General features: G+C 36.9%; 1 protein-coding gene across 10 annotated transcripts in view; it reads left to right on the top strand.

Annotated features, from left to right (window-relative positions):
* Positions 1-23,033, top strand: part of ARHGEF3 (Rho guanine nucleotide exchange factor 3) — a 130,660-nt gene that overhangs the window by 29,027 nt on the left and 78,600 nt on the right. For all 10 annotated transcript variants that reach the window (XR_011100283.1, XR_011100282.1, XM_068694547.1 and 7 more), the window contains one exon: positions 16,556-16,622. Coding sequence is in view for 8 of the 10 variants with exons in the window: in XM_068694547.1 (XP_068550648.1) it covers positions 16,556-16,622 (67 nt within the window). In the remaining 2 variants the exon portion in view is untranslated. The remainder of the gene's footprint in view (positions 1-16,555; positions 16,623-23,033) is intronic.

Below are 23,033 nucleotides of genomic sequence, written 5' to 3'. Positions count from 1 at the left end.
TTTATGGTAGTTTTTTTTCAGTATCTGTGTCAAGATATTCTTCTTTTCTTCCTTTAAGGTTATGTATGTATGCTATGCATGTGAGGCTGGACTTTTTTGACCAGTAGTATCCTTTTTATCTGTGTTTGTGGTCAGCAGAGTTCTCTCCTGTCAACCTGAGGATGCAGAGTAGAGCATCACTACCACATCTCATTTCCGTCTTACAGCTCCTAAGTAGCCTATTTTCAACAAGATAACTGTCAACTCTCTATGCTGCACTTTACAGAACTGTATACAGTAGGTTTGTTGCCATAAACAAAATATCTATTTCTTAGATTCCTCTGTTAATGTGGCAGCTTCATGCCACTAGAGCAGCTGTCCCTGCCTCCCTGAAGGCCACTGTACTTGAATGTTAATGCTGTTCATTTTTTCTTATAAACAGTAATGGCAGGACATAGGACATGGTCACTTCTTTTGCTACCATGTTCCTGTTTCAAGCCTTTCAGCAATGGAGTCTACCTAAAGAAAGAGCTAATTGTCACAGAGGATGAGTAGGAAGATTGACAAAGGACTCTAGAACTGACAGATGCTTGTTTTGGACTCTAAAACCCTTGTGTCCATGTGTAAAGAAATTGGATTTGTGTTGTCAAGTTCCATCAAAGCTCTTGAGTATTACTTTGCTGACCATTTCTACTTGAGGTGTTTTAGTGACACAAATAATACTTTTTGTCCCAGCAAGCCAGGTTTTTTAATGTACCTCTATTTATTTGAAAGCCAATATCTAGAATTTCAGATTCTTTACATAGTGACTCATGCTCTCTGAGATTGTCATAACACCCATTTTTAACTATATATTGTCAGTTAGACCTTGTAAACTTGGGTGCAAAGACCAACACTCATGATATCAGAGCATGCTTACAATAAATATTTTCTGTAACAATTTAATGCCTTAATATTATTTTAGCAATTAGTTAAAACTTGAATGCACTACAATACAATTTGTTGTTTGCTGTGCCATTTGATAACAGTAGATGTTATTCATTTTAAGTGTATTGCAACTCTATACTTTCTAGCAGAGCAAAGATGCAACTTTTGATCAGGATTCCTTCTAAAGACAGTTTAAAAATAGTTCCTGAATTTTGTTTTCAAACCACAGTCAAATTTAAAACTAGAATCTTAAAGCTTACTGATTCTCAGCTAATCTTTATGAGGCTTTTGAATAAAGCCCTTAATAACATTTTTTTAAATTTTGGTTAGTAAGGTGGGTGGTTGGGCAGTTGGACCTGATCTTTGTGGGTCCCTTCCAACTGAACTACTTTATTTTGTATCAAGTGTCTTCTACCTGCATCAGACAGTGTTAATATGTTTCTTCTGTGTTTTAGGTTTAATGTTTAATATTTTTCACTTGATAGTAATTTAAAAAATTCTCTCTTGAGATCAGTTATGGGACTTTACGGACTTTGGGAAAAATCATTATACTTTTTTTTTTTTTAATTAGCCCTTCTCAGTAGGACATTAGTGAGTGGGATTAGGAGTTGGAAGACATGAAATCAGTTACTTTGCTTTTCAAAGTACTTAGAAAAGTCAGATGTGCAAAAAGGTGCATGTGTGTGGTTTAAAGAACATGGTTTCCTCAGGAAATGGTATGTGACTTTGCTATCTGTCTCTTGCTAGTAGCTTTTCTACCTATTGTCCAGTTTCATTTTTAAAAAGAAAATTAAAAAAAAAAAAAAAAAAAAAAAAAAAGAACATCAGAGACAATAAGGATAAACTGAAGTTTTAGCAAAATGGTGTATGGGTGGAGATGAGATGCATGAATTAGCACAGCTCTGGTGAGGAAGGCTGCCAGAGCATAGCTAGTTCATATTCTTTTGGCAGGAGGCTAACAGTGCATGTGTTGCTCTGAAGTAACCACAGCCTCTTCATGGCAAAAGCCTCACTGAGGCAATGAGGGACATAAGAGAGTGCAGGGTGTGGGACAAACCATAGGGCCTGCTTTCACAGGAAGCCAATCTTCATCTGCTCTGCCCCTTGTAGAGTCTCTTGAGCATGTGTATGTGGCTATGAGGTGGTGCCTGCGTGCAACAAGATACCTCTGCTGTCATGCATGCTCAGAGCTATATGTATTCTTTATGTTCTGATTTAGGCCATGGAATTGCATGCCATGCATAGGATGAGGCTACTGCTTCGCTTTCAGTACCACCTTACCCCCTTAAGAATGAGAAAACAGCTTCTTAGCCTTAATCTTTATCCTTAGCAAAGAGCGCAAACTAGAGCATCAGACTTGTTATGCTGAGCTCCATATAGTTTTCATTGCTATGCCCCTTTTGCCAAGAGATCAGCTCATCAAATGCCTGTATGCCTGTTCTTTCTCAGTTTGAAATTGTCAAAATTGGAAAACGTGCTTATAGAGTCATCAGACAAATAACATTGTTGGGGAATTTTGCAGCACTGTTAAATTGTTTAATGCAGAAGACCACTATTTGGAGGCAGGAAGAGTACTGGATGAAGTGAACTTTTTTGTATCTTTTTCTGTTCATTTGGACAATTGCTGTACAGGAAGCAAAATGCTGTTTTATAAATCAAAAGATAAAGCACAAGTGATCAGAAAAAATACAGCAGTTTGGCACCAAGAACATATTTTACAATAAAATAACTCAGAATGATCAATATATTCAAGAAAAGTAGGATTGTTTACCTTCTATTCCACACATTCTCTTGACTACCAACAGTAGTTCTGGTATCTATGACCATAAAGGAAACAGTAAATAATGATTGTCCATAGTCATCGATCAAATTAACATGTTTGATTTCTTTCTTGTGGCTTATGACTCTTGCTTCAGCTTCTGTAGGAAGTCGCAATATTGTCCTAATGCTCTGGTGCTTTCTATGTTAAGACTGTGAGACTGTTCCCTTGGCTTTTGTAATTTTCCAGTTTTTATAAATACTGCAATGTCTACTTCCTGAACTCTGTTAATATATCTCTTTGAAACCAGAATACATTAGCTGTCAGTAAGAGACAAAAGATAAATGTGCCCTAACATAAGAGCATAGCATAAATTTCTTCAGAGAAAACCTAATGATGGTGAATGTGTTGAAACAAAAAGTCCTGATAAAAATATGGAATGAGATGATGTGTAGTTGCTAATATTCAGCAGTTACCAAGTCTAAAGTGAGTGGTTTCTGCATGTTAGAGTGAATCTTCAACTATATTATAAAGTTGTTACAAATCATTAAGTATTTTCATGGCAAAAAATGGATCCTGTACTAGTGTATATGGATGAGAATATGCTAATAAACGCAAGGGCAAATAGCTGAAAAATGTTTTCTTTCCAAGCAAATAATAATCTCTGGTATACTTACAATAAAGATTTTTCTGTTGTAAGTTACCAGAGCAAACAATATAATTCCTTAAGGTTTCCTAAATTATTGTGGAAAAACTTAAAAATCTCATGTACAAACTTGTTTATTTCATTGGGCCTTCCAAGAATCTTTGCAGTTGGTAATGTCAGTTGTGGTAGCTTTTTTTTTTATTTTTTTTTAAATGTGCTTGGGTAAGAATGTTTTGGTGTGTATGGCACAAACACATAGCACAAATGTTTTGTGGTTTTGTTTGTTTGTTCACGATTTTTTGGAAGAACAGGTAGTTCAGAATCAGCAGTGTGATTTTTAGTGATGTTGATAATGATATATTAAAATCATTCATTATTTGGGCTGTTTATTTTTTCCTACAGCATAAATGTTCTTAAAATAATGTAGAAGTACTGTTCTCTTACTGGCAGTAATTTTTGCTTTAAAATGTTTACAAATAATGTTTCTTACAAGATTTTTCTGCTTTCAGCTTTCATACATCACTACTTTTTGATCCTTAAGTGCTTTCATTGCATTTATTTTGGGGGACATCTTAAAGCAGGTAACCTGCAGCCATAGGCCTGAAGCTTTGTTTGACTCGGTCTTCTGTCGGTAGGAAAGTACAGTCATACATTTGGAACAGATGCTGAGAATGCACATTATAAGGCAAAGAAAAATAGTGAATTCTTGGTCTTGCTGCCCTGACATTGTACTTCAGGCAGATGAAAAGCAATTAAATCCTTTAATTATTTATGAGATTTGTTATCGCTTACCTTAAATAGGATAAAATAAGAAGGTTATAGGCCTTCTTGCTTCCAGACACTGACAGACAGTCTTTCCTTGAAAAAAATTATGAAAACTTTCTGTACTTACATTGAGCTGAAATTGCTGTCATGCTGTTGGTGTTTTTACGTGCTAGAGGCTAGAAAACAACTTTGTTTTGCTGGTAGAGGTTACTGAATATTTTCTGTCCTGAATTAATATTTTGAATGGAGCTTTCATGGCATGATAGTTTCAACAGGTTTTACTCCACTGCATTCAGGGGTTTCTATAGTAATTGCTATGGCAACACTGGTGCAAAAAATGTTCCCACAGGAACCCAGCTGTGAGTAATAATGAACAACTGAAAGCATTTTGCTTTTGCTTCTCAAGTTAAATATTCCTTGTGGAAATAGTGAGACTGCTTTTTTTTTTTGCTTTTTTTTTTTTTTTCTTAGTGTCCATGTCATTTGAGCATATTGCCTGAGTATCGTTCCTGAGAAGAATGAAGAGTGTTAGAAACATCAGGTGTAGAATCTGGCACTGGCTTCAAATGCCTCAAGTTGTAAAGAAACTTCCAATACCAAATACAAAGTACAAAATCTTCCAGTCAGAAATTATAACTTCCCAGCTATTAACAGTGTTACTTCTTATGTAAATGGATTTACATAATTCATGAAGATCAAACTCTTGGTAGTTTTCTGACTTCACTGTGCAATGAAGATCGAGGTCAAAAGGGTCATAGCAGGGGACAGTATTTGTTGACTTCAGTGTCTATTTATAAGTTGCCTTAAAAACATTACTTGTTTTTTTTGCAGAAATAAATTTTTCAGTGTTTGTAATAAATAAATGGAATATCTTGATGTCAGAGGATGCAATATTTATTGAAACTGTTTGTTATTAGCAAACAGTTAAGGCTCACCCTGTACATGTAAACTGGCCTTTGTGCATATAGTTGCCTTGTTTGTACTTGTTTCGCTTCCATTCTGAACAAAAATGGGAACCAATCCAGTGTTTATGATATGAATAAGCTTTTTAACTTATTTAAAGCATTTTAGGGCTTTTTAGGGCTTCATATGCATTTTAGGGCATAAAGCATTTTAGGGTATTTTAGGCCTTCATATGGTATTTTTTTACTCTCATGGAGTAAGACAAAACACGGAGTGTTAGTGTACGGATACAAGAAAAAGTCTTGCTGAGTTATAACAAATGATGGAAAGATGTAAAAAAAAACCCAAAAAAACGAACAAACAAACAAAAAAAAAACAGTTGAAGCAGAAGAAGAATTATTTAGATCATTTAGTGAAATATGCGGAGAAAAATGTTTTGCAAGCCCAGGGTGCTGATAGTTGCTATTACAGGTATTTAGGCAACTTAATTGGAATTACTGTGGAAGCAGACATGAAGATGAAATGGAGATGAAGTTGTTGTTTCTTTTATTGTGGTTCCTGCACTGTGCATTCTGCTGATAATGCCAGTGAAAATCTTACAAGTGTCATGGTGAATCTAAAAGTCGCATGGTTTGATGTTGATCATTACATATTGCTTTCCACTTTCATTCGAGGCCCCCCTGTAGTTCATTTTGGAGCACATGATATAATTCAGTTAAAAAATAAATTATCTATCTATATATAGATATAACAGTGGTTTACTAAAGAAAACTGGTTGTGTTGGGTACATAATTACTGAAAAGGCTTGCTCGTCTACAAGTATTTCAGCTGCGAGTATCCTAAAGACTTTGTTGAGCATAGCTTCATTTGTTGTACTTGGTTTGTTGTGCTCTTAGTGAACTGAAAGTATCCTCTTCCAGGTTTCTTATTAACCAAAGAGAAAAATAGCATATTTCAGTGGGTGCTAATCTTTAAAACAGCACCAAAAACAACAGTTGGTGTGTGTGTGTGAAGCTTTTCCCTCAGAGTTGGTATAAATATTAAAACCTATTCCCATGAAAGGTTTCCTTATCAGTAAGTTAAATAATTCCCCCCCCCCCCCCCTTTTGTTTTCTTCCACTTCTTAATACTCTGTTCTTTTTTTATTGTCAGCTTTAAGTGTGGGAGAAGTTCTGTTGCCTATGTTTTGGTTATGTCATTGGAAAATAGATGCTTGTGTCCTGAGCAGAGCCCCAGAGTGCTGCAGGTTTAACATTTAGTGAGATTTGTACATATACCCTATTGAACTCTATATGACAAACTAGCTAAATGGGATTTGACCTGACAATCTGCAATCCTTTAGTCACTGCAGAGGACTGAACTGGCATAAACATGAAAGTGTACTTTATAATTTCACTTTTCAGGTAATTGGTTACTACACAGTGAAGTTATGTAATGACCATGGTTGCATGCCCTTGGAAAAGTTAGTTTATTAGCTCTAGTGGTGACAGGCTTATTCAAATCTTAAGATAAGATGGCCTGGTCTGTCTTTGCCTTTATAAAAAGTACAGGAGCAGATCTAGTCACCCCTTATATAACACTTCTTCATGCAAGAATAATCCTTCTCAATGAAGCAGCATTCTGAAAGTTACAACCAAGGAGGTTCATAAAGCACCTAGGTGATAACTTCTTGGTGCAGGTGCTAAGGGAACCAACTAGGAAAGGTGCCTTCCTTGATCTGTTGCTGGAAAACAAAGACGGTCTTGCGGGAGACATGGCAATTGGCAGTCGTCTCTGTCATAGTCACCATGAAGTGGTTGAGTTTAGAATTTATGGTGACAGAAGGAAAACTGCCGCCAAAACTTCAGCCCTGGATATGGGGAAAGCAGATTTCAGGCTGCTCAGAGAACTAGTCAACAAGGTCCCCTGGGAAGCTGCTTTTGAAGGCATTGGCGTCCATCAGTGCTGGTCAATCTTTAAGCACTGCCTCCTAAAAGCACAAGATCAGGCGATTCCAAAATATCAGTCAAAAGTCAGGCAGGTGGGGCAGAAGTCCAGCCTGGCTGACCAGGGATCTTCTCCTGGAGCTTAGATGGAAAGAGTACGGCTGCTGGAAGGAGGGTCAGGAGACGAGGAAGTAATACAGGGATGCTGTTCATATTTATAGAGAGAAAACTTGTGGGGCCAAAGCCCAACTAGAGTTGAAGCTGGCCATGTCTGTGAGAGACAATAAAAAAGTTTTTTTTTAGATATGTTAACAGAAAAAGGAGAACCAAAGAAAACATAGGTCTGCTATGTGACGGGGAAGGTCTCCTCACAGACAATGACATAGGCAAAGCAGAGACATTTAATGCCTTCTTCACCTCTGTCTTCAATGCTGATGATGGGCTTCAGGACCCAGGGTGCCCTGAGCTGGAGGACCATGATGGTGGGAATGATAAACTCCCAACCGCCCCTGAACGTGTGCGGGATTTGCTGCTCCACATGGATCCATACAAGTCCATGGGTCCGGATGGGGTTCACCCCAGGGTGCTTAAAGAGCTGGCTGACATCACTGCAGGACCTCTCTCAATTATTTTTCAACGATCTTGGGAATCTGGAGAGGTCCCAGTAGACTGGAAGCTGGCAAATGTTGTCCCAATTTTCAAGAAGGGGAAGAAAGAAGACCCTAGCAGTTACAGGCCTGTCAGTCTCACATCAGTGCCTGGTAAAATTATGGAGAAGGTGATTCTTGAAGTTACTGAAGCGCACCTGGGGGACAATGCAGTCATTGGTCCCAGCCAACGTGGGTTCATGAGGGGTAGGTCCTGCCTAACAAATTTGATTTCCTTCTATGATAAGATCACCTGTCTAGTTGACCAGGGGAAACCAGCTGATATGATCTTTTTGGACTTCAGCAAGGCTTTTGACACAGTTTCCCATAGGATCCTACTGGACAAAATGTCCAGCATACAACTTAACAAAAGCATCATAGGATGGGTGAGCAATTGGCTGACGGGCAGGGCTCAGAGGGTTGTGGTTAATGGGGCCACATGTGGCTGGCAGACGGTCAATAGTGGGGTCCCTCAAGGCTCCATCTTAGGGCCAGTCCTCTTCAAAGTCTTTATAAATGATTTGGGTGTAGGACTAGAAGGAGTTCGGAGCAAATTTGCTGATGACACCACAGTTGGAGGAGTTGTGGACTCAGATGAGGGTGGAAAGGCCTTGCAGAGAGATCTGGACAGACTGGAGAGCTGGGCGATCACCAGCCACATGAAGTTTAACAAAGGCAAGTGCCAGGTCCTGCACCTGGGACGGGGCAACCCTGGCTATATGTACAGACTGGGCGATGAGACGCTGGAGAGGGATCTGGGGGTTGTGGTTGACAGCAAGTTGAATATGAGCCAGCAGTGTGCCCTGGCAGCCAGGAGGGCCAACCGTATCCTGGGGTGCATCAAGCACAGCATCGCTAGTTGGTCAAGGGAGGTGATTGTCCCGCTCTGCTCTGCACTGGTGCAGCCTCACCTGGAGTACTGTGTGCAGCTCTGGGCACCACAGTACAAGAAGGACATTAAACTGTTGGAGAGTATTTAGAGGAAGTTGGTGAAGAGCCTAGAGGGGATGGACGTATGAGGAGCGGCTGAGGTCACTGGGCCTGTTCAGCCTGGAAAAGAGGAGGCTGAGGGGGGACCTCATCACGGTCTACAACTTCCTCGCAAGAGGGAGTGGAGGGGCAGGCGCTGAGCTATTCACCTTAATCACCAGCAATAGGACCCATGGGAACAGTGTTAAGCTGAGGCAGGGAAAGTTTAGGCTGGACATCAGGAAGAGGTTCTTCACCGAGAGGGTGGTTGCACACTGGACCAGACTCCCCAGGGACGTAGTCACTGCACGAAGCCTGTCTGAATTTAAGAAGCGTTTGGACTGTGCACTTAGTCACATGGTCTAAACTTTTGGGCAGACCTCTGTGGTGCCAGGGGTTGGACTTGATGATCCTTATGGGTCCCTTCCAACTCAGGATGTTCTATGATTCTATGAACCCTTGATAATGGATTGCATTTAATAAAAAGAGGCTTCCTTCCTTGACTGATTTGCTTACTGCCACATCCTTGAGAAGCAGGTGTGAAGAATATCATGCAACAATCTTTAAAAGGTATGCAGGAGTGCTTTTCACTGTACAGTACAAAGGAAGCTCTAAGTTGTCTATAGGCGTAACAACATAACAACTTTATCTGACATTTTTGATAGAAATCAAATCTTTGGGGTCATTTTTACTTGAAATATAAACTACAATGCAGAAAAAGATAAAAGTGCAAATGGGGGCATAAGGAAAAAGTAGTATGGGAATTTTAAAATCTCGTATTGGATTGACTTGTGTCCAAATGTTGTTTTAAATAGCACTGCCCTCTCTATTCAGTCCTTCTGATCCTTCAAGCTGTCTGTTAGCGAACCACAGCTTCACAGGAATTCATGTTTACCTTCAGAAAGAGAGCTAGATGATATGAATCCAAACAAAAAAGTCTTTCCACTCATTTTTGTTATCAAGAACATTATGTGATGACACTTGAATGATTATTTTGAGGATATTAGTAGCTTCTATATAGCTTGATGGGGAAAATGCTGTTTGGTTGGATATCACAAAGCTCACAATCCCCTGTCTGCTTTCTCTCACTGACTATTTTTGCTTCTAGCTTATCAACAAGTGTCCAGTCTTGCTAAATTAAGTGGATTTCCCAACATTAGGTTCTTGATGAGAACTTCTTTCTGTTTGGAAAACAAAATGGAATAAGCTTTTTCTGTTTCCTTGAACATGAACATTGTTGTGAGTTTTTGCCTGCAGGCTTGATTCTTCTGGCATTCTCACAATGGGGACCGTTCAGACACTACTGCTGGAGCTTTTTCTTCACATGGACCAGAGGATCTTATCTGTACAGCTGGGTGGAGATGAGCAAACATTCCTTTCTAATGAGTTGTTCTCTTTGTAAAGAATTCAGTGTATATCTGTGTTACAGTGAGGTGATGTAATGACTGAGAATTAACTAACATGTAATTGGTCGTCTTCTTCCTGGTATGATCGAAATACTGTAGGAATAATTTGAGCATCCACATTCAAAGCCAGCCAGTGAATAATCTCTCTTATGTTTTACAATATTAATGAAATGGTGATATTTTCTTATGATACAGGGTGCCCTTCTCATTGTCCCTGGCATTAATTCAGCTATACCTTGTCAAACAGCAAAAAACAAACAAACAAAACAAAACAAAAAAACAACCATCCAAACAAACAAAAAAAACCACCACTGTAACACTGTGTCCTTCTGTTGGCTGGTAGCAAGGGCTATTTCAACTGTGAATATGGTTCATATATGTCAAGGGGATGCATTTATAGTGGGATATCTCAAATGCAATTTATTATATTAACCTGCAATAGTTAAAAATAAAGAAATAATTTATGTTTACAGCTTAGCTCCAAGCCGGTGTTTCCCTAGAAGCTGAGATAGTACATCACTAGGAATCTTTTTTTTTTTTTTAATCAAATGTAAAACTTTACTTGATCTTCAGAGGCTTTTTTTTCTAGTTCATAAAATTAGTATTAATCTTTAAAGAAAATAAATCAAATGCAGAAATTAAAAGATATGTTATGTAGCTCCTTTGGGTTTTAGTAGTGATGGGATATTTTGCAGTGCTGGGAATTGGTTCATTGTATAAACAAACATGTCCCACACCTACTCTTTTCCCATGCTTCCTTCAGAACAATTCACTGGTATTTGTACCTGCTTCAGTAGTGCAGGCTTTTGTCTGCATACACCCAAATTCACAAGGGCTGTTTTTCTTTTATACTGTTTATGACACTCAATTCATGATGATGGGACAGTAGAAGATTGTCAGTATTCAGGAAGTTAGCACACCAACTAAAAATCCTTCATCTGCTTTTTTCCTTGGTGGATATTATATGATTCTCTGTAGGTAGTAACTGTCTAATCCTGTTTACCTAAGTGGATATTTTTTTCCAATTGTCTGGTTATGGACTCTACATAGAGTAGCTCTTAAAGGGCTCACCTCTGCAGAATTAAACTTCGGTAAATTAAGCACAAACACGGTCATTTTGAGATAATTTGTCTTTTAGAACTGTAGCAAGTAAAATCTTCATAAGAACTTAAAATTTCTCAGTCAAATTCTACTCAAAGTCAACTTCTTCCCCTTGGAAAATAGAGGAAGTTTTACACATTCTCCTTTTAGTGCTAAAGTGTGCAGGCTTTGTATAGAAAAGGAATGACGTTTGATGTTTCAGGTGAAGGAGTCAGTGTTTTTTATTAAATCACATTTTTTCTCTGCTTTTAAAATCAATGCTGATGGTAGTCAAATTTATTGTTATTTGTAACTTAAAACATCCAAGAGAAACGGTGTTGTTCAAAACCATCATTCAAAGCTAAAAGAGCTCTTGTAAATCTTTGGCTTCGCCAGGTAAACTGCTTTGGAATATTTTGCAATTCATTAGCAGAAATATACCCTAGCATGTTAAAATAAATATGTTTATATCAACAGTGTATTATTGTACACTTTTGTGAGGTTGAGCTGATATTACAAAGAATAGTTCTGAGCAGTAAGTACTATTTGTTATTTAACTATATCTTTGTAAAATATTCACAAATGTAGAAACAACAATTTTTGCAGTTTGAAAAGAATTTTTACTTTGTCTCTAAGTGGTTTAAGCTTTCCATTTTTTTTTTTTTTTGAGTATTCATGTAGATTTCTGAAATGCACTTTTTTTTTCTTCAAATAGATGCAACAGTTTAGCGTTTTAAGCACATAGCTTGGATATTCATATCTAAAAAAAATGATAGTGCTGTGTGTACAGAAAGACTGCAGGATCAGCTGAAGATGCAAGTTACATGAGCTTAACATAAAGTAATGTAAATCCTTCATCTATCTCATTGTGCATCAAGATATGTAAGTCTTTTCCTCTTGGAAATGTAATAAAAACTGTACAACAGTCGGTGGATGTTTTGGTCTTTAGATTCCTTTATATTCTGTTTATTGTCAGTGACCTGCAGTGTAGCACAGGTTGCACAAAAAATGCACTGATTTATTCTGGGAGGCATGTTGATTTGGTGTCTATCTAAAAATTTCAGTAAGGGTATCTTTGTCCAGCAGATATTTTTATTATTTCTATTTGTAGTGTGTGTGTGTGAACCTAAACAGAAAATCCCACATGTTTTAAGGACAAAGGTCTTATTTTATGACTTACAGGTGTTTTGTTTTATTTTGTTTTTTTAACCTTTGTCAACAAAATTTTGGGGGACATGTCTGGGTTCTATCCAGAGTTTTACGCAGCAAGAATAGTTGTGGGTCATGATCAATTGTTGTTGAAACTCTAGTTTTGCTAATCTGCCCTGGAAATGTTACTGCTACTGGTGATAGGCAAGAAGCAAAGAATTCAAGCTTTGCTCTAAGTTCCAGGGCAGTATTGGAACACGCTAGGTATATAGTTACTGAGCTCAGTAAATGTAAAACATAGTGGACATTTTTTTTGCAAAATCTTTTTAAGAAAGATCAATGTTTTGTTTCCAGACAAGCAGTTATGATGATGCTGGTTTACTACGAATTGCTGCTCTCCGCCCCGCCCCCCACAATATAAATATAATGAACATACTTTAAGCCAAATAACATGCGTCTTTATTTTCAATTCAATGTTCCACACTGACCTTCTAGTCTTTCATTCTTAAAACTCCAGTACGAGGGAGAAAAGGTTTTGGTAACTTTTACTTAAATGAAAAGGCGTATCCATCTGTAAGAAAGACCGGGTATTATAAATGGCAGCCTTCAGATTACTGTTATAAGTAATTCCAGGAAGCAATTTTTCTCTTTCTGTCACCTGGCATGTAATTCCTTGTGTCCCAGCCATCATCTAGTCTCTAATCATATATTATATATATTTCAAGAGTGTCAGTCACATTTCATGTAGTTACAAGAACCATCCCTGTCTTGTTCTTGACATCTGAAAAAGCCTTACTAGAGCGTCTGAGTCTCTCAGGATCAGATGTGTTCATCACTGCTTATGCCCATTAATTTGTCTCCACTTTCCATCCTTGCATGAATATTTTTAATTTGTCGTCTCTGCTACCTACTTATGCCAGTGATGATTTTAATTATTGGTCTGGTCAGTAAACTATTTTATTTCCAAAGGAAGGGACTTTAATACACCTATTGACACAGTATCCCTATTATCAAAGCATAAGATTTAATGGCTATTCTGTTAGCTTTTTGTTTTTGTATTTAAAATATCAAATAGTATTTCGATAACATTTTTATAATGCAGTCAGACTGTTTATTAATTAGCTTTCATTCTGTTGCAATTCAGGGAAGATTTATCCAGTAAACAGAATACTCTTTGTAGCAGTGCCCTGTAGAAAAAAAGTAAGACAATAATTTTAAATGTCTTTGCCCAAATCTGCAGTACTGTAATTATTTTCCAGTATGATTCTCACCAATATTGATAGACTGTTGGGAAGACACATAATAAAATAGCTTGAAGATAGTGAAGGACCAAACTGAGAACTGCAAATGAGGTCGTGTTTTTGCTAGAACTATGTTTTGTTGAGGCATAGTTGAGAATATGTTTGCATTTTACGTTGCTCTGGTTTAAGGGCGCATTCAGCTGAAAAATGCTGATTTGTAGTGCTGGCCATGGCAGATGAATATATTTAGCCTACATGGTTTCTAGGTATGGGAATAGTAAGATTTCTAGAACAGTCTTTCTGTAAGATAAGAGGACAGTGCTTTTGTAGTTTTAAGGTCTTGATAAGATTGAGGTGTGCTATACAAAATGGTTGTTTGTGATGGGAAATTGGAGTTGTTGTATTTACTGTTGTTCCCACATATTATAATTTGAATACATTGTAGAATTTGAATGCCTCTGATGAAGTTTTCCTGGTCCATTGTAGGGGCCCAAGAGAGCAACTGGTTCTATTTGTTGAGCAATTGTTTCATCTTGCATTTTGGAAGGCTCTCTTCTATCAGTCTTAGTAATGATATGAAGCTTGATTAAAGGTTCTCCCCAGACTGATTTTGTTGCTTTCTGTTTCATTGAAAGTGATTTCTTTGTATGATTTCTGGGCATCTCTTTTCTGAATGCATTTTGGATATAATAGGGAAGTAATAGGTCAGATATATATATCTATCTGAAAGCTTTTGAAGAAATCATTTAATGTAGCCTTTATGGTGGTAAATGAGTATAATTCTTAAGCCTAGTTTATGTTCATTACATGAGACCTGCATACATTGGGTGAAAAAAGAATTTGCAAAGAATTTGGTTACATCCTATAGGTCTCAGCCCAGTAAGTATTGGAAAGGCATACAGTGACTTTAAGTTTTACTAGCTTGTTAATTAAGCACTCCTTTTGTTAAAACTGTCTTGATTTTCCTGCATTTAGGGCTCTTTAATAGTGATACTATTAATAAGAAAGGAATTAGCATACTATTATGAATAACAAAGAGGTTTGTTCTCACCAAAATAAAGCAAGATCCCTAACTGATAAGACAAGCAAGGAGGACAACCATTATGAAAACAGGCAAATTGTAGATGTAATATTAAGCATCTTCTCTGTGAAGACTTAGTGACTGTTGCCGTGAGGTCTGGTATGCTTTAATTGAATGGGAAGGTTACATAAAGATGGATGATAAATTGTTAGTCATCAGACTTCTTTTAAGGGATGGCCTTCAGTTTAGAGTACACAATAATACAGCCAATTTATTTCTTAGCATAGTCCCTGGCTCTTGTTAAAAGACGAGAAGTAATTTGTTATTGCAGAGAGAAGTAATTTGTTAGGAAACTTTCATTTACCTTGTTTTTTCCCTGTTTTGTAAACTATTGTCAATCCTCTCATACTTATTCAAGTTGAAATATCTTTGTTTCCCCTATGCTCAGCTTAATTAAAATACAGCTTGTGCTGGTGGTCTTAATAAACTGGGAAAATATATGCATTAATAGCGTTAAACTTATATTTCTGCATTTTCTTTGATATTTTAAGTGTGACATTTCTTGAAAAATTACTAAGGAGCACAACTCTTTAGAAAGCACACAATGCATCTTGGAGATCCTGACTCTGGTTCTTTTTGGAGGACTCTGGTTCTTGTTGGAGATCATTTGTGCATGCCAGTGAACAAAAAGGATGTAAAACACTGTTAGGATAATTGAAATCTGTGTTTTTGTTTTTTTTTTTTTTCTTTTCATAATGCAGTTACAGTTCCACTGAGAATCTTGTGTTAGACATTCAATTTCTTAATATCTGAACATGGAAAACTGCTGTATGAGAACTTCTTAATGGATAGTCTATAAAATCTGTACTGTATGCTCTTTGTGGTTTTTAATGACTTCATCACTGTGCTTGAAATATTGATATCCTTTATGGTTGGCTGTCTACTAGAATGAAAAACTGAAAATATTAACACCAAGGTTTGAGTTGTAACAACTCAGTTGTCATGATATTTTATGATTTGTGTTACGTTAACCTGTAAAAATGGCTATTGTGATCTTAGCTCTATGACATCTTTTAATGTACATAATATGAAAATGTCCATGTGCAACATATTTTACACCAAAATAGGGAAGACAGAAGACTAAGATAATTATTGCTTACTCCTGACTACAGAAGGGAAACTGGGACACAGTGTGCTGAAGTCCCTCAGGAATTCTACACAGAAGGATCTACTCCCAGATCTTCCATGCTAGATTAGTGCTTTAACTGCAAAAACATCTGTTCTGTTATTGTTGGATGGAGAGGAGGTTTGACAGGCAGCTGTTTAATTCACTGTTTTTTAACCTGTAATCTCTGTAATTGCATGGATTGAGTTGCAGTGTGCACAACAGTTAGGTCCCGCCAACAAATTATTTGTTGGTTTGGTCAACTTCAGCAGGTCAGTCAAGCTTTGATCTGACTTCATGTGTCAAATCTCAGCAATGTTTGCCTACCTTTGCAAAGCAATTTAAGATCTTCAAGATCTTAATGAATGAAAAGCACTTGTTAAGAGTGAAGCGGATAACGTTATAGTTACCTTTCAGAAATAATTGTGCAGTGGTAATTACAGGGTAGGAAGGTTTTGGAACGAGTATAACCTGTAGTCAGCTTCTCCAGATGTTAGCATAAAGGTATGGCTAGCTTGCTTTACATTGGTGCCTTGCATACCTTGTATCACCATTAGGGCTGAGAGCTCCTTGGTGATCTTGCCCAGCCCAGCTGGCACACTGCACAGTACGTGGCACAGCTACAGCTTTCGCAGACCCATGCTGTTCAGGTCAGGGTCATCTTTACTGGCTGAAAATCAGTAGGAGTAATGAAGTTACTGCCAGACATCAAGCCAGTCCACCTCTGAAGACTTGTGAGGCTGCAATGTCCCTTATTGCTCAATCTAAATTGAAATGTTTTTCTAAACTGAAGAGTGAAACCTGTCAGAATTACTGCCAAGGAAATCTAAGGTGTCTTAGTACTTGAAATCTGTGTTTTTCTTTTCTCTCTTCTGTTGTCACTCTGTTGTTGATGTAGAAAATAATGATGGCTGAAAATGTCATGACAAATGCTTTTGTAATGGTAAATAATTTTCCTTGTTTCATCTTGTAGGCCAAAACAACAGCAACAGAACAATATTTCCTTGTTTCCTTCAACTAAGAGCTGGAATTTCAGAGGGGTAAGTTTGGTGTTGTTTTAATATTCCCTCCTACTTTATCCTTTTGCTGCATGACTTTGTAGTTAAAACATGATCTGTGAGTGCTAAAATCACAGTAAAACAAATACGGAATGGAAACTTTAATTTTGTAATTTGCTAAAAGGCCTTGTGTGTATAAAAACAAACAAGAACACACAACTTTTTGTTCAGGTGATTGGCTGACTTACTATTGGCTAGGGAGACAATTTAGCATAATCAGTTTAACATACAGTGTGATTTTAAAAAATGGAGTAAAATTGGTGTGTTTTCAGATCTAAAAGTAAATTAGCAAGACTGAAGTGATGTACACTTTTTTTAGTTGTTTTTTTTTTTTTTTTTTTTACTACAATAGATAGAGTTATTGAAAATCTGAATTTTGCAGAAGTACAGATGGAGAGCGAGTTTGTGTTAAGGAGAGTGTATAAATGTGTTGTCTCAGAGCTTCTTCAACAAAGGATTTAAGTAGAAAAGATGTTACTTAAATGTTTTGTTGAAATGGTAAATGACGTCTGTAAGTTGAATGATTGGTGGTGGTCATAGTACCGTAAACATTAAAACTAAAACTATTTTTCGCGATATCTGATACTGACTTTTGTACTCTATTTCATATTTTGAATAGAGCCTCCACTATTGCTTATTGTGAACTTCTTATTTTCCCCATCTATTTCTTTCATTGCACCACAGAGCTATAGGGATGAAATCCTCAGTGTTACTGAGAGAATAGTTCACTCACCAATGTTTGTTTTTCCTGATTTCTTGATGAAGCGAACAAACAAAAACCAACAACTTCTGAGATGTAGCTTAATTCTAAATTTTGGAATCAGTTTAAAAATAAAATTGACATAAGTATTTTGTCAAATCTTCAACTGTGCTGGAAAATTATATGAGGAAGCTCATATAGAAAGAATATTGTAGGTTTGAGCTAAAGCTGGTGAAACAGTGATGTAGTGGCTCGCTGGGACTATAAAGGCCTGGAGCTGGTAAGTGTGGCGACATGATGTCAGTGATTCAAGCTGTGTGGTGGAGGTGGACTGGGCTAATCCACTAAGAATAAAGAACTGGCAAGTTTTTTTGTTTGTTTTGTTTTGTTTTTGTTTTTTAAACGCACGCACACACACAAAAAACACCTTCAGAATTAAGAGGAGAAATCAAGAAGCTAAAAGGAGATAGCAGTGTGTTTTATTTATAGCCTGAATAAGAGAAAAAGGATACTAAAATAGATAAAAGGATTTTCAGACTGCTTCCTTCATATACAGAAATGAAGATATGTGGGAGTTATCTGCTCCCTTATTTCTAAGGAAAGTTATGGGACACTAGCAAAGAGGCCTGGTTCTATAGTTGTAATATTTCCTGAAATGCATGGTGATTGGCAGTTGAAGTGAATTGTTTGGAATAAACTACTATGTTCGGGAAGAACCTGTGCCAGTTGTTCACTGGATCTGTTCAGATGCTGAAGTCAAGCCAACTGAGCACTGGACAAGAAAGCTAAGTCCCTCCTGACATTTGCAATTTGTCAGCATCAACTTTGTTTTGGTGGATGGAAAAAACATGTTACGGAAGTCCAATGAGCAGAATAAAAATATTACAAGAACAAAATATTAACTTTGTCTTTTCTCAAACAGGCATAAAATTTTATTGGGTAAAACAACTAAGTTAATGTTGACAGTGGAATAACCAAAATGCTTGAGGTGATCTATGCTTTGTTAAAACTTCTCTGTTATTTCTGTACTACAGGATCATTTAAAGTCACAAACAATAAAACAGGAGAAAGTTGTTTAGTATAAAGTTACAATGTTGTACATCTGTCCTCACTTTGCACTCAGAAAGAAACCTCAAAGAGAGATAGGGAAGGCCCAGATGCTAAACACTTCATGAGGGGAAACTCCTCTATATTTCTAGCTCCCTCTCGTTTCTTAACTTCATTTTATCAGAAGAAGCTTTTTTCCATTCTGAGGTGTTCATTTTGAGTGTCGTGGTTAGAGATCATATTTAATTTCCTCTACGGGGATTTCCATGTCAAGATGATATAACTTATGTGTTTTTCTATCAAAGATGTCAGTTTTAGATAATAGTAGTAATTACTTCCAGAACTTTGGGTAGTGTCTTCCTATAGCCATGTATTTACCCAGCAATATATTTCCCTCTATTACCTATATTGCCTTTATAAGGGGGAAAGAGGAGGAAGGTGCAGCTTAGGAAGAGGGATAATCAGGATGAAGAAAGCACTGTAAGATGTAGTGATAGTGTGAGAGAGTGGAGAGGAACACGGTAGGGAAATGGAGGAAAGCTAGAGGGTGTGAAAGCAAAGAAGCAGAAGTGTGGAAGGGAGGTAGAAATCTATAAAACTACGTGCTCATCGGTTCCACATTTTGCAAATGTTGATTCTGAGAAAATAAAGATGCTATATGTAGGGTGAAAAAATTGTGGCAAGGCCTTGGTAATGGAGAAAAGTTGTGAATATCTGATGAGAAGGGGCAACTCAGGAGCAGGTCAATATTGAAATAAAGAAAAGAACAGCATAGATCTTAGCACAGAGATTGGTATTAACCTATTTTTCTCTCTCATAGTTGTGATTAACTCACCTTCTCATCTCCATGCCACCCTTCCACCAAAACCTTTATGCAGGTAGAAGGCTTTCCCAAGCACCAGTTTGTTGCTTTTCCATACGATACAGCGGTTTAATATGCTTTTCCTAATGTATATATGGCAATAATTTGTTAAGTTGCCACATGGTGTGGGAAACAATTCTATTTATTATGGGGGAAAAAAAATCCTGTCAAATCAGGATTAAATTTATACAGTGATGCACCTACAGGTAGAAGATGCCAGGATTAAAGCTTCTGTGGTTGCTTGCTTGATTTACATGCCTGTGTGCTGTTTTATCCATAGTAAGTATAGTTAGACTTCTTTACAAGAAAGTTCTGAACTGAAGCAGTATAAGAATCTCTCATGAGAAATTTCAGATTTCAGCTTGTCTCCCCTCCTGTTTTCTCAAAATCACCACTTTGTTTTCATCAGCAGATAATTTTCTAAAGTGCCCTAATTATATGAATGGCATGCTCAGGCTACTAAAGGCCTTTAAATTATATTTTTTTCTATAATGGCATATTTAGATATATTTACAAGAGCAATGGTACATAGTGGTCCCGCAGATACGATGACGCTTCAGGTGGCAATGAAGAAACTGACAGACCATCTAAAGAAAAACAGTTACCTGGTTAATGAAGAGTTCTGGGATTGCAGGCATAACTGAAGAGAATGCTGTTTTTTTCTGTGCTGAAATTTCGTTGATATTTCTCTATACTGTTCCACAAACAGCTAGCATCACTTCCTGCATATTTTAAACAAACATCTGAACCATTATGATTGTTTCTCTTCTTTTCTTTTCCCCTACAGTAACTTTAGTGCTAAAAATAAATCAATAGCGGAATCTAAACCAACATTTTCTATTTGAAATATTTTGAGACGTTTGGTGTTCTGTTGACTAAAGATTCGAGATAATTTATTGCAAATGTGCTTCTTCCTATTTCCTCCTTTTTGTTTCCTTTTTAGTTTTGCAAAAGCTTTTAACTAACCAAGCTGTAGATGTGGTCACCAGTGAGGAAGGCTGATCTAATTTATGAGAAGCCTGACATAAAAATGTGCTAAACTTGCTGAAGGTTAGTTTTAGATGTGTAAGTGGTTTCCTTGCAAATTTTACTTCAAGTATTAAAAAAAAAAGTGTCTTTTGTGCCAAATGGCAGGAGTTCCACACTCTTCAGACAGTATTTACAAAGCAGTGTGTTTCTTTTCTGCAGGCTGGCAGACTTCAGTTATTCCCGTTAGGGTGCGTGAATCAAAACAAGATAAAGGTTGCTAAGAGGGAAAATTTTTTGCTAGCTTTAACTTGATAATTAATAACATAATTAAGTACTACTGCAGAGAGCACCTCTATTAGCTCTGGGTTCTGACTGATTCTATCTCATGCCCGTACCCATTGATACTCGTTTGCTTAAGCAATTATATTACCCATAACAGCGACTTCTAAGAAGTGGTATCAGGCAGGTCTTTATTTGTACTTGTTGAAGTAAAATTATGAGCTCATATCTGTAGTTTAAAAGTGTTGAAATATGATTCTCTTGTAGGTAAGTATGAACATTGTAAGACCAATACGATTTTTTAAACACAAGTTAGCCACATTATGCTTTTTCCTGTATATGACATTCTTTTTCTTTTTAATGTACTTGTGTTTTTTAGACACAACTTCAGTAGTTTCCTCCATGGAGAAGAAAAATTATTTTGCACAGACAGTATAATTTGTAATAACCATGCCCGTTATGAGAAACAGTTCCTTCAGATGTAATAGGAGGACTCCTCCACCTGAGGGAGTGCTGTTGGCATCCCAGCTCTCCCGTGCCTGTTTTCTTGCTGTACACTCATACATTTCCCTCTGTGGGCAGTCCTTTGATTTCTTCCTAACCTCTTCCAGTTTGTTTAGGAGATAAGTAGATTCTTGCTCTCTGATCCATCTCATCTGTCTTTGAAAAGAAAAAGTACAAATTCCATATTTTTCTCCTTTCTAGAAATGATGTGTACTTCTCTTCCACTTGCTCTTTTTACACCTAGTCATCTTTCTTCTTCCAGTGGATTGCAAGCTCCTGTGAAGTGCTTGCACTTCACATTTGAATTGCCCCAGCACTTCCTCCTCTTTCAGTCTTGGTGCAGGCTTTCTTTTTGTCTTGTTTTCATTGTTTTGCCTCTATCCAGCATTGACCTTTCTTGGGCCAGAATGTGTCTGATGTCTGGTAGTAGCAGTGGTTAGAAGCAAATCTGTAAGTCTTTATGTGTTAATGTACTCAAGGATAGATGCTGTAGATATAGTACTAGTCTACGGGTTTAGTAGAAGCTGAGTTTTTCTGTAGTCTTGAAGTTTGTTCTTTGTAGCATGGCAGGATTGGGGAAACTTCAGACTGTTGATAGCAGCAATATAAAGTGCAATAGGAGCATTTAAAAATAATTATTAAAAGTCATTATTTTTTAATTATTAAAAAATAGTTATTTCAGTGATATACTGTTTGCAGCTCAGAAGACTAGAGCTCATAAATTGATGCAAGCAGGCAGTCTGGATGCTGATTTTTGTTTGTCAGTGCTGTTTTTGATGTCTCCCTGCTTAATCTATGGGTGGAGTTAGAAATATTTTAGCTTATTATTGGTTTTGTTTTTGAACAATCTATTGCAACTATTGTTGATTAGTCACAAGACTATTTTTTCTTGGAACAGCAAGGTTTATGTTGGCAGAAAAATAGAGATGCTATCAGAAATTCATTGTGTGGCATTTGCGTAACTGGATAACAGTTGACTTCAGCTGCAGTTCCAAAACACACATTGGAATTATTCTGTTTTTAATGTATACACTGAACTTAAAACTTTAAATGAATTTAAGAATGCGTTATTCCAAACTGATTGTTTAATTACCACGATAATCAAGCTTTATCCAGAATATATAATGGGCATAGTTGTGTCATGTCAGAATGTTGAAATTATGAAACAGGATTTGTAAATATGTGTGTTCTTAGGCCCATGATAAATGGCTTTATCCTTTTGAAGTATCAGGGGGTAGTGTACATTGCAAGATTCTTCTCATACAGCAGTGCTGCAAAGATCTTGGATGTGCTGGAGAGACACCTATGGGTTCTTTGGAAAGGAGTAGTTAACCCCTACTTCCCACCACTGACATACAGTACTTTCAGGTATGGACCTTTTACTTACATACAATGCATCTTAGGAGGAAGAGAAAACATATTGTAACTATGCTCTTTGCATAGTGGTTTTATTTAAGGAAGAAATAAACAGAGTTACTATATGGTTAGATGAGATGAATGATGCAGCCTGGCCTTTGCTAGGTTTCTACTAGTTTGGGACTCGGGTAGAGATACCTGTGCACATTTTATGAGCTGTTATTGCTCATGCTATCCAGAGTATTCTGTAATGTTTAAGGTGTTGCAGTATTTTCATTAATTCAAATCAGTAGCCATTTTATTAAAGTTTTGGCAGTCTTTACAACTAAAGTCATCCTTGAGATTAGTACCTAATTTAGTTTATAGCACTACTTTCAGGTTAATTTCATGCTAGTAATACAAAATATACTTTAGGTGTTTTTATGTTTCTTTGGGCAATAATTTTGGAGGCATTCTTGTAGAACACTTTACTAAATGCATTCTTGAAATGAAGAGACTCTCATAGGCTTTTACATCAGCAAGACTTTTCCATTGTTATTTGTATTGTAAAAGGTAGGCATTCCATTTATTACATCTCAGATATTCTATTAGTATTTTCTAATAGCAAAAATAGTGTGGTATGTCCCATTTCTAAGGATTTGTTATGATTTGATATTATTTTTTCACAGAATAGGTA

This window comes from Anas acuta, chromosome 11 (assembly GCF_963932015.1).
Source record: "Anas acuta chromosome 11, bAnaAcu1.1, whole genome shotgun sequence".
NCBI lineage: Eukaryota > Metazoa > Chordata > Aves > Anseriformes > Anatidae > Anas > Anas acuta.
This window is presented reverse-complemented; position numbering and strand designations above follow the sequence as displayed.